Source organism: Balaenoptera acutorostrata, chromosome 6, assembly GCF_949987535.1.
Source record: "Balaenoptera acutorostrata chromosome 6, mBalAcu1.1, whole genome shotgun sequence".
Taxonomy (NCBI): domain Eukaryota; kingdom Metazoa; phylum Chordata; class Mammalia; order Artiodactyla; family Balaenopteridae; genus Balaenoptera; species Balaenoptera acutorostrata.
In genome coordinates, this window is record NC_080069.1 from 2,231,447 (window position 1) to 2,243,446 (window position 12,000).

At 49.9% G+C, this 12,000-nt stretch overlaps 1 protein-coding gene and 2 long non-coding RNA genes across 5 annotated transcripts in view; 1 reads left to right on the forward strand and 2 right to left on the reverse strand.

Moving 5' to 3' along the window:
- PALLD (palladin, cytoskeletal associated protein) overlaps positions 1 to 11,560 on the forward strand; it is a 374,940-nt gene extending 363,380 nt beyond the window's left edge. For both annotated transcript variants that reach the window (XM_057548912.1, XM_057548913.1), the window contains 5 exons: positions 1,870 to 2,002; positions 5,288 to 5,495; positions 7,602 to 7,767; positions 8,139 to 8,272; positions 9,355 to 11,560. In XM_057548912.1, the coding sequence (XP_057404895.1) occupies positions 1,870 to 2,002; positions 5,288 to 5,495; positions 7,602 to 7,767; positions 8,139 to 8,272; positions 9,355 to 9,527 (814 nt within the window). In that variant the 3' untranslated portion in view covers positions 9,528 to 11,560. The remainder of the gene's footprint in view (positions 1 to 1,869; positions 2,003 to 5,287; positions 5,496 to 7,601; positions 7,768 to 8,138; positions 8,273 to 9,354) is intronic.
- LOC103014809 (uncharacterized) lies at positions 314 to 5,254 on the reverse strand. Of its 2 annotated transcripts, XR_009008698.1 has the most exons (5): positions 5,169 to 5,254; positions 3,482 to 3,639; positions 2,356 to 2,481; positions 791 to 920; positions 314 to 711 (listed from the first exon to the last, which is right to left on the reverse strand). It is a non-coding gene; the product is annotated as an uncharacterized LOC103014809 (long non-coding RNA). The 2 variants fall into 2 exon arrangements; XR_009008697.1 differs by having other exon boundaries at positions 314 to 920.
- The window catches only part of LOC114239191 (uncharacterized), a 60,929-nt gene continuing 54,422 nt past the window's right edge, over positions 5,494 to 12,000 (reverse strand). Inside the window, exons 2-3 of the long non-coding RNA XR_009008703.1 lie at positions 6,431 to 6,556; positions 5,494 to 5,573 (exon numbers count right to left, since the gene is read on the reverse strand). This is a non-coding gene — a long non-coding RNA (uncharacterized LOC114239191). The remainder of the gene's footprint in view (positions 5,574 to 6,430; positions 6,557 to 12,000) is intronic.

Sequence of the window (12,000 nt, forward strand, 5' to 3'; positions counted from 1 at the left end):
CGCCCCCCGCCACGTGCCGCGAGTGGGCGGGGCCGGGAGCCGCCCCGCGCGACAGCCACGTCACCACGGACACGCTGGTCGGTGGCACCCGGGCTCCAGCCACGCCTTCCTCGCCAGCATCACGCGGGCTGCCCTCTGGGCTTCCTAAGATCAGCTCGTGTGCGAAGGTACCTCCTCCGGTCGCTTAGGTCACAAGCTCGTCTCAGACCCTAGCCTCGTAGGTCAGACTTGCTGTACTTCGGACGCTTTCGTTGCCCCGTGGCCCCGAGCGAGTGCACATGAGGACGGGCAGCGGGGCTGCGGTTCTCAGTGACACATGTGGCTACAGAAGGGGCCGGTGATTGGGCCGGCCGGCCCCCGGGCCTTGCTCAGGGGGTCCTGGAGGGCCAGGGGCGCCGGGGAGGACATGCCAGTGAGGCCACCGGAGGAGCAGGACACGGCAAGCGGCAGCGGGCGGGTCCACGCCCCGCGCGGGCTTGTGCTGGTGTTTGGGAGGCAGCTCTGGCCTCAGCGCTCGCAGGTTTGATGCCGGCTTCCCGGGGCGGGACTTGCTCACAGCATCACTTGCCCCCGCATCCCTGCGCACAGCACAGCTGTAGCAGGTCCATTCTCTCCGGCTTTACTCGGGGCCTTCCGTGCATTTCAGCCGTTCGTGGGCCACTGCCTCCTGGAAGGGCATTGTGCTCATAAATGAGACCTGATGGGTGAAGGCTGGTGATTACTAGCGTATTATACTAATTTTTCATTTGCTTTGCTCCTACTTTTGCTACTGAAGTGTTTCTTAACTTACCTTCCAATGATCACCGGCAGGGTTAGTTTCAGCACCTCACTCCTAAGTCTTCCCTGCAGTCACTTTAAATCATGTTGCTCTTAAAGGCGGCTCTGGCAGCATACTCCAAAGCAAGAAGGATGCACAAAATCTGGGAGATTTGCAGTTTTATGTTAAAACAAAAAAAAGAAGAACAAATACTGCTTTAGGCACATGGTTAATGGTTACAGAAGAAAACCTGCCTAAAATGTGATTTGTTTTCCTGGTTAATATGAAAAGAAATTTTTATTAGAAGATATTCATTCTTTTTAAATAATAAGAACTTTTAATTTCCTGCAAATTTACAGTCACAGTGGAAAGCTGTACTAATTTCTGTTGAAAAATATTTGGCAATAAATGAGCAACAGCTGCCGCTTCTCATACAGCTTTAAAAATATTTATTTAGGAAAAAATAGGCTACTGTTAGTTCCCCATTTTCCCCTTTCACGATTTATGCTAGCTGTAAGGGTTAGGACAGCAGATTATTTGAAGTCTGCAATTAGCAGGTTATTAAATGTATAATAAACTTCCAAATGAAACAAGATTTTGTTTTACTGACTTTTTTTATGGTATAAACCCTGGGATTAGGAGCTGGGTAAGCAGGTAAGGAAATTGTATTATCACCCCATATATTATAGAGAAGAGATGACTAAGAACCTGACAATACTTACTATTTATCTATATTACCTATCATCTGTGTGTCGTTCTCCCTCCCTCCCATCTTTCTTTCCATCTATTTATCTATATTGTCTATATTTGTGTCATTCTCCCTCCTCCCCCCTTTCTTTCCATCTGTCTCTATTTATCTATGTGTCATTCTCCCTCCCTCTTTCTCTGCCCCCATCTTTCTTTCCATCTATTTATATTTGTGGCATTCTCCCTCCCCTCCCCCATCTTTCTTTCCATCTGTCTGTATTTATCTATGTGTCATTCTCCCTCCATCTCTCTCTGCCCCCCATCTTTCTTTCCGTCTATTTATCTATATTGTCTATCTTTTGTGGCGTTCTCCCTCCCCTCCCCCATCTTTCTTTCCATCTGTTGGTTTTCTCTCTCGTTCGAAGGTCTCGTTCGAGATCCAGGGACAGTGCCGACGAAGGTGAACCGATTCAGGAGCGATTCTTCCGACCGCACTTCCTGCAGGCTCCCGGGGACCTGACGGTCCAGGAGGGCAGGCTCTGCAGGATGGACTGCAAGGTGAGGGGCGTGGGTGCCTCCCTTCTCCCTGCAATACCGCTTCCCTCTAGTTCCTTTTGGGGAAAGTATGTAAAGTATACATCTTTAAAATGTTTTCTAGCAGAAGAGGAGAGAAAATGGAACATACTAAATATTTATATACATTTCAAATCATTCTTTTCCTTGACTTCTAAGTTTTTGTTGAATATGTCCTTTACCTAGAACCCTGTATACCATACTCCAGACAGTGAACTGGGAGGTTTTGTCCCTCAAAGTCGCCCTTTTTGTTGAAGTAATGACTGTGTTGGATGTGTCCTCTGTCCTGATCTTACTTATATTCACTCTGTTTTCATACAAATTTTGTATCCACACACCTACTCTCTCAGGCCTCCCATTTCCTGTTTCTGAGAGACATCTGAGCAGCACCTTCATTCCGTCGCTTTACGATAGGGCTTCTTAATCAGGTCCTGGGGTGAGCAGGTCTCATCGGGTGTGTGGGCCTGAAATTACACAGGAGGTTGTATGTGGTACATCTGCCATCAGCTTCCCAGAGGACCTCGAGGCCAAAAATGTGTAGGAACCACTGGTCTGAAATTTTTTGATTGTTTTGTGTTTTTGCTCCATTATTTATTGACCTTAAATTTAAATTTTAGCTCTGAAATATGAATAAGCTTTTAAAAAAATATTTGGGCTCTCTCTGCTGGTTGTCTGTGGAATTGCAGAACACAGGATGTAAGGCACTTAGAAGGTTAACTCTGAGCTTGTAGAAATGTATAAAAATGTATAAAGATGTATAAAATACTTTCCAGCATAATTTTTTAATATAAATGTATTTATTTTTTGGCTGCATTGGGTTTTTGTTGCTGTGCGTGGGCTTCTCATTGCGGTGGCTTCTCGTTTTGGAGCACAGGCCCTAGGCATGCGGGCTCAGTAGTTGTGGCACGTGGGCTCAGTAGTTACGGCTCACGGGCTCTAGAGCGCAGGCTCAGTAGTTGTGGCACACGGGCTTAGTTGCTCCGCGCCATGTGAGATCTTCCTGGACTAGGGAATCAAACCCGTGTCCCCTGCATTGGCAGGTGGGTTCTTAACCACTGCACCACCAGGGAAGTCCCTCCAGCGTAATTTTTTCAATTTTTATTTTATATTGAACTATAGTTGATTAACAGTGTTGTGTTAGTTTCAGGTGTACAGCAAAGTGATTCAGTTATGCATATGCATGTATCTATTCTTTTTTCCAAGTTCTTTTCCCATTTAGGTTATTACAGAATATTGAGCAGAGTTCCCTGTGCTCAATACAGTAGTTCCTTGTTGATTATCTGTTTCATATAAAGTAGTGTGTATATGTCAGTCCCAGTCTCCCAATTCATCCCTCCCTGCCCCCACCCTTCCTCCCTGGTAACCATAAAAGTTCATTCTTTAAGTCTGTGAGTGTGTTTTGTAAATTAGTTCATTTGTATCAATTTTTAGATTCCACATATGGTATTTCTCTGTCTGACTTACTTCACTTAGTATGATAATCTCCAGGTCCATCCATGTTGCTGCAAATGGCATTATTTCATTCTCTTGTATGGCTGAGTAACATTCCACTGTATATATGTACCACATCTTCTTTATCCATTCATCTGTCAATGGACGTTTAGGTTGCTTCCATGTCTTGGCTATTGTAAATAGAGCTGCTGTGAACATTGGGGTGCATGTATCTTTCCGAATTAGTGTTTTCTCCAGGTATTTGCCCAGGAGTGGGGTTGCTGGGTCGTATGCTAGTCTTATTTTTAGTTTTTTAAGGAACCTCTGTACTGTTCTCCATAGTGGCTGTATCAATTTACATTCCCACCAACAGTGCAAGAGGGTTCCCTTTTCTGACCGGCCAAGAGGGCCAGCTGTGCAGCCCAGGCGGGAGAGCCCACCCCCTTCCTCCGTGCACTTGTGCTGGCCCGACAGGTAGAGCGGGCGTGGTGCGCCGGGGGTGGCAGGTGGACGGATGGGAGGGTGCAGAGCCTGCCCGCTTTTAGCCCGTGATTTAACTGTTTTCTGTAAATCCCTAGGCCTTGGCTGTGTGTGTGTGTTGGGGGCTGAGGCATCCTGGGGGCAGTATACATGAGCGTCACACAGCAGGAGTGGAATTTGTGAGTTCTCTGGCTGATTTTGGCAGAGCTGATTCTCAAAAGAATTGGTTTACAGTCCCACTGACATCTTTCCGTATGTGATTTCCCACTGGTACATTTGGGGTAGGGGTGAAAGGGCCTTCCTTACGGGTGCTTTTCTTCCCGTTCAGAATGCAGGGCCCTAGAGTAAAGAGCTGACAGACGGTGGCCACCCCTCCCCTCACTGCACACCATGCTGTTAGCCATTAAACGTGCTTTTGTCTGATCTCTGGTCAGCACGACTGTCATGGTCTGGAGAGTGGTTTTTTTTTTTAATGTTTCCATTGTGAGGCTGATTTGTTGAGATGGCTTTCTGGGTAATTTCGTATGGCTCCTATTACTTAGTTTCAAGGATTATAAAATAATAACAGCCCTGTGTCTTAATGGCTGCATTAACTAATGTCTCCGCGGCTACAGCAGCCTTGATGAGAGGCTTTATCGTGAACTATGCGAGCTGAGTGTGAGTCCTTGTCATGGCTGGACATCTTTTTTCCAAAGGGCTCAGAGCCCCGGGCTGACATCACCCTCAGCATCTTTATAACCTGGGTGAGGAAAGACGATGGCGAATGTTTTTAGTCCCCATCTCACTTTTCTCTGGGTTGCTCTATAAGAAATGTTTAGAAGTGAGCCCGTGTGTGCCGAGAAGCTATTCAAAGATTTTAAGCAAAAGAGAAACGTGGGCTTCCCTCACGGCACAGTGGTTAAAAATCCACCTGCCAATGCAGGGGACACGGGTTCGAGCCCTGGTCCGGGAAGATCCCACATGCCACAGAGCAACTAAGCCCGTGCGCCACAACCACTGAGCCTGTGCTCTAGAGCCCACGAGCCACAACTACTGAAGCCCATGTGTCACAACTACTGAAGCCCGTGCGCCACAACCACTGAGCCTGTGCTCTAGAGCCCACGAGCCACAACTACTGAAGCCCATGCGCCTAGAGCCCGTGCTTCACAACAAGACAAGCCACTGCAGTGAGAAGCCCATGCACCGCAACAAAGACCCAATGCAGCCAAAAATAAATAAGTAAGTAAGTAAGAAACGTGACCTGATGCTAAGAGCCTCACGTTGTCCGGAAGGAGGAGTTGGTGCTGGCGTCTTAGGTGTTCGTGACCTCACTTTGTTTCTGTAGCAGAGGAGTTCATTCGCACTTCCTTTCCGGTTTAGGTCAGTGGGCTGCCAACCCCCGATCTCAGTTGGCTGCTGGACGGCAAGCCCATCCGCCAGGACAGCACCCACAAGATGCTGGTGCGAGAGAACGGGGTGCACTCTCTGATCATCGAGCCCGTCACGGCCCGGGACGCCGGCATCTACACGTGCGTGGCCACCAACCGGGCTGGACACAACTCCTTCAGCCTGGAGCTCGTGGTCGCAGGTAGGTCCCAGGAACCTCTCTCAGGGCGAGCGTCAGACGTAGAAACAAACTAACCCACGTGGAAAGTACGTCAAACCGCTGAAAAAAATAGACCGTTATCATCAACGTGTTAAGACCTGGCAAGTCAGAAACATCACTTTTTCTTCGCTGTAGCCGTGGTGATTTTCCTTCCCTTCCCCCGTCAGCCTGGCAGCCAGAGGAGAGGGTTTGAGCAGTTGTTCTGGGCGGTCCCCCTTCTCCTGGGCCCCCAGTGTCACACAGGAAGGGCAGCAGGAGCCAGACGACGTAGGAGAATGTGCTCATGCAGCAAGTTCTCCATGTAGACCTAGCTTTTAAAGTCATGTGCAGTGATTTCGAAATTCAAAACTTTGAAACACTGTGATGTACCCCCAATGTCATAGACAGATTAAACTCAGGTTTGCTTTTTAATTGACTATGTATCTTTACGGAATTTACCTACCAGAATAAAGTTTTACCCTTAGGTATGGGAAATGAGTTTATGGAAAGGTTTAGTGTCCTTAGGAGCTGAGCATGAGTAGAGAGCCTGTCCTCTGTGCTCACCTGAAAAAAGCAGCAGAACGGAGCGTTTATTTCTCATCACTGCATGCAAAGCGCTCACTTGGTCCTCACGGCAGCCCCATGAGGCAGTCAGCAAATGGGAATTAGGAGAGGTGAAGTGACTTTCCCAGGGGCCAGGCTCCGGTGGCCCTCCGGTGCCGGGAGCCTTCGAGCTCCTTGGGGAAACAGCAGCAGTGAGGACGCAGCGGGCAGCCCGGCTACAGTCCGGGCCAGGGATTCTCGTGACAACACCTAGACGTGTTCACACAAGAACACGGGCAGCGTGCAGCCTGTTTGTCAGCCCCGCTTCAGTTTCACTCCTTCCTGCAGCGCTCCCTCCTCAAACTCAGCTGCTGGGGTCCCCCCGTTGACCATACCTGTCCTCAGGCCCGAGATGCCCCCGTCGGCACTTCCGGAGGAAGTCAGGGCTCAGCTCCCAGCCCAGCTCTCGTTTCCTGGCTGTGTCCTCTGGCAGGTCTGTCTCTGCAGCTCAGTGTCCCCAACTGTAAAAGGGGGGCCGTGATGCTCAGGGTTTAAGGGCTAAGTCGTGTCACAAGGGCGAAACCCTGTGAAGCTCTGCATCCCCACGAGCCTGCCTAGCCAAGCTCCAGAATGTAGGTGTGAGACCTACTGTGGAGGGTCGCTGCGACCTAAAGGCCCGTCTTAGGCATTTTACGCTCTTTTGAAAACGGGGGCCCAGGAAGAGCACCGAGTGAGGTCTCTTCCCAGGGTAGCCCAGGTCAAGTAACCACAAAAAGTCCAATAAAAATTAACCCTCTATATAATTCAAGGTCATTAAAAATTTCAGGTAGAACGTTTACCTTTGCTTTGCTATTATTTGTCACAGAGGAGGGGGTGGAGAAGGCCGCACCCTCAGACTCATTGTTGGCAGCTAGGATGATGGTAGCTAAGACTTATTCTTCCTCTGGGACTGTCCCCACCGCAGATCCAAGGAAACACTGATGGTAATGATCAGAGTGTTACCAACAGTTCTGATTTTTCCAGACTGGGTAATAGTCGTCGTTTCCATAGCTTTCTTCAAAGAAATACAAATTGGAACTGGTAATGTATAGAATGTACATTCCTAGTGTTCAGGTAACTATTTAAAGCTGCCTCTCCTCTTGTTTCCCCCTTTATAGCCTGTGGTATGTCTCTCTTAAGCCAGGACCTAGAAATCCTCAAGGTCTTTCGGCCAGCAGGGTGGGAATCTAGTGAATCAGTGTCGCTAGATGGCAGCGGTGGGCTGAGGCAGGGATCCTCATCAGTCACCAGCCTGACGGAGGTCCCCCGAGACCACTCAGGCGGACGCTCTGGGAGCAGGTGCAGGCCTGTCGGACTTGAACTGATTGAGGAGAGAAAGGAGTGGGATGAAGGGTAGGAACCTTTCTTGGTGGAGGAGGGATAACTTGGAGAGAGGACAAGCGTCCTGCCACCTGCAGTGAAAAACGACGTCAGCACAGTTGAGCGGTATTGCTGAAAGCACCTGCGTTCTTTTGTGATACCTTTTGCACCCGTCACTGGTAGGTAATCCGTCTCGTGTCTTCGCAGCTAAGGAAGCGCACAAGCCCCCCGTGTTCCTCGAGAAGCTGCAGAACACAGGGGTGGCGGACGGGTACCCGGTGCGGCTGGAATGCCGGGTGTCCGGGGTGCCGCCACCGCAGATATTTTGGAAGAAGGAAAACGAGTCGCTCACTCACAGCACGGACCGCGTGAGGTGAGAGCCCACGGGGCCGCCCCCCACCCGCAGGGGTCCTGATGGTCCCAAAGGCAGGTGCCCAGCACGCTGCCGTGTGCGCCGCCCCCAGGCCAGCCCCCGCATGCCTGCGCTTTCCAGAGGCGGCTCCCCGCCTAACGCAGGCAGTGCTTTGCGGGGGCGGATCCTCCCCTGGGAATTGAGCGCTCGGCTTCATCCAGCCTCCCAGCCCCTCCCCCTCCCATTAGCTGCCACGGGCTGGCGGCCTCTGCAGAATTAGGAGGACCCTGTTATCCGCGGCTTGCACAGTTCTGTTTCTCATGAGCTAATGAACAGCGATGCTTCGCGTCCTGAAACGTTTCGAGCCCTATGGCCACGCCCGTCTTTTGCAGCCTGCACCAGGACAACTACGGCTACGTGTGCCTGCTCATCCAGGGGGCCACCAAGGATGACGCGGGCTGGTACACGGTGTCGGCCAAGAACGAGGCCGGGATCGTGTCCTGCACGGCCCGGCTGGATGTCTACAGTGAGTACCCCTCCCTCTCGCCTCGATGTGCTGGTTCCTTCAGTTACGACAAGTCGGGCGTCGGCACAGCAAATCACGTTACTCTGATCTCATCAACAACTCTAGCGCTTTATTTGCCAGAAATTTCACACTGCTCTTTCTCTTTCTATTTATAGTTTCTCATCATTAATAGTGAACCTCGCCAGGAGAACAGTGCCCAAGTATCACTCAGGAACTTTGCGTTTTTAGCAAAATGTGCATGTGGATTTCTCTGGCGTCGGCTACCCAGCTGTGGCTTTCTTACCCAGCACCCTTAGGAGTTAACACCAGGCAAAGGCATAAGCACAGATTTTTCACATTTTGTTACTGCCTTGTGCAAATGACTCCCTTTTAACATTTCCCCCTAAGCTATGATCCTGTCACAGCCTCTTAATTCACTCTAAATGTGTGGCCCATTGAACCTGGAATGCATACTTCCTGTGGCTTAGTGCTTTGTGTTAACATATCTTAAGCAGTTCAGCACTAGGTTTGTGAGTGTTTGTGTATGTATATTTGTGTACATGCATCCCAGATTGAAAGAAAAATGTTCTAAGTTTACAAACTAGCCCAGTAGCATTATGTGATCTAGTGACAAGAAAACCACTAGGAAAAATTCAGAACTGATTTCACACATAAGAAATGACTGACCTCAACCTTCCACCTTCCCTATCGCCCGGCTCCTTTCAAACAATTTGTGTTAGAACATCTGTCCAGAATACCTGATGACTATCATTACTGTGGCATTTATACATTCTGAGCTTTGAAGTTTTTTTTCAAAGAGAGAATCAGGAAGTGTAGCAGCCATTTCAAAGGATTCCCCAAGCTGCAGTGAGTACTGACTATCAAGATAAACTACACACTGTCTCTGTTCCCGAGCTGCTGTAGTCCCACCACCCTGTGTAGGCAGTAAATCTGCAACATGTGAGTAGACTGCAGAACCACTTGTACATTTTAGGACTTCTACCATGGATGTGTTCGGTCTTTTGCAAAGAACACGTGCCTGGCACACAGCCAGAGCCATGCTACCTGGTTACAGATTCTGAGTTCCGTGTTGTGTCTTGCAGCCCAGTGGCAGCAGCCCCCGCCAAGCACCAAGCCGAAGCGGGTGCGGCCCTCGGCCAGCCGCTACGCCGCGCTCTCGGACCAGGGACTCGACATCAGGGCTGCGTTCCAACCCGAGGCCAGCCCATCGCACCTGATGCTGAGCCCCGGCCTGGTGGAGAGCGAGGACCTGTGAGCTGGCGCTCTCTGCAGAGCCCAGACACTGAAACCGCCGCTGCCTTGACCCACCTCTCCTCTGTCACGGGACGGAAAAGGCAGAAACATACCTTTGGCTCTAAGAAACAAAAGGACACCAAAATCCTACTTTTCTTCCTGGTAAACCAGACGTAGAGGCTGCGTACGCAATGCTGATAGGAATGCACACCTTGCACGGAGAATTCACATTCATCAGCCAATTTAAAACTTTGGGAAGTGCTGTGATTCAGGGGGTCTGAAATGCCAACGTGCTAACGGAGAAAAGGTGACCACGACCTGTGTTGTCCCGAGTGTCTTCACCAGCGTAGGTGCTGCCACCCAGCGTGAGCTCGGGGGGGCTCCCCGGAGGTGGCGGCACCACAGGGGAGACCGCCTGGGCTCTGAGGGGCCGTGTGCTCACGCAGCCAGGGACCCACGCGGGGGATGGGAGGAGGAGGGCGCCACCAGGAAGCCCAAGGAAACGCCTGTCGGCACATCGTTCTCCACTAAACCGTGTGGAAGGAGCCACCTGCCTTCAGTTCTGTTAACATCAGGAGATTTCTAACAAGGTTAAGACCTTCGTTCTTAACCTCTTTTTCTTTACGTGTAGTATTTTCTCTTCATGTTACCTTGGTAGGGTGCTTACTTACAAACCATATGAAAATAATACAAAGTGCTCTGAATAAAGCAGAACCATATCGCAGTCCATTCCACGAAGGGCACCCAGACCACCCAAGTGACCAAGCTGTGTAGCATCTGGAGGAGACGGGTTTGGAAGGAGCAGAGAGAAGAGGGAAAGGAAGCACAACCAGCACACTCAGACTGTGTTCATTTACATGAAGGTAGCGGAGCACGAGACGGTCAAGGCCAGGCTTTTCTTTGGTTCTCTTCAAACTTAACCTAAGACAGAAGCGACACAACACCGCCATTCCCAAGCCAGGGAGTCGAGGGTCAGTCGGAGGGAAGCTCGTGCTCGGGACGCTGCGGTGTCGGAGCTGGCGCCGGAGCAGGAGGTTGGAGGTGCGTACCGCAAGTTGAATATGGGCGGAGCTGCGAGACTGTCACGGATCAGAAACAGCCTGTGGGCGCTAGGCTGCTTGGGGAGACAAAGACGGGGGTGCCAGAGTGCATTTTCTCCACAGCACCGCCACACGGTGGATGGAAACTATTAATTCACTTCCCTGCTGCCACGAGACCTTTTTGCCTTAAGATGTTGCTGGGTTCCAAGTAGTCTGTAAAGGCATCTCGGGCACAGACTGCTTTTTGAATGCCTGTGATTCTGCATCAGCTAGATGGAGTGGATTCTGACCAGACTTGATGGTTTTAAGTCAGAACCAATAAACTTTTAAAAGGAGAAAAAAACAAATTTGGGCTGATATTATAAAACCTGAGTCTTTAATGGTACTTTCCTATGAAGAGAACACACTGTATTCTTTATGCAAAACACATTTATCTTTCATTATTTATAATAAAAATGTTGAACTCTCTTAGCTCAGTTACTCAATTCAATACATAGTATTTTTTAAGTAATTTTGTATCTGTGTGCCACTGTGTATATTCCGTTGTGCTGCTTCACATGGACAGCTTCCTCCTTCCTTGTAAGAGCACCAACCAAGCAAGCTTTAAATGCCAGGCTGGAGCTCCGGTGCCCACGTTCTGTGCAGAGTGGCACACGTGTCTCTGACCACACCTACGTGCATTGCTGATGTGGGATTTCAGACACCGTGCAAAGTCTCTCCTGGACCTTTCTATACTGTAGAATTATGACTTAACATCATCTCTTACTTGCCAAATTTTTCTGAATGTGACTTTTTGCTGATTTGCTGGGTTTGGGATTAAGTAGCATTATTTTGCCACCTTTCATGTATTTATAAAGAAATAAGTACTATCCTACTACTTTGGATTGTTGTGCTGGTGTAATGTGGATTTAACATCAATAAATATTTAACAAATAATAGTTGCAATTTTGTGAAGCAAATATTCAGTCGTTTTCATTTTCTATTGCTTGCTGTAATAAACTGGTACAGACTAGAACCACTGTGTCCGCTGCAGTGCATTCTCACCTGAGCGCAAGCGGCTGGGACAGAATTGGGCTCCTCGCGGCTATAGGACCGGGTCTCACGTGGTCTGTCAGTGGGGGGCACTGGGCTGCTGCAGGCCGCGTCACCCCCTCCCTCACCAAAACCGGCAGTGAGAATCCCCCTCGGGACAAACCCCTCTCACGCTTTGACTCCAGCCAAGAAGAGTCCTGTGCCTTTTAAGGGACCACCTGATCTGAGTCTGCAGAATCCCTTCCACGTGGAGCCTGGATCTGTGTGTGGGTGAGAGAGAAGGGGGGTGCACCCCAGGACGGGGGGACACTGGGAGCTGGTTCAGAACCCCGCCTACCTCAGCAGTTTACCGGACACGCGCCTGGGAGTAACAGTGGATCCTGTGACCCCCCGGGAAAGCATCCTGCGACCACGTACCATAGC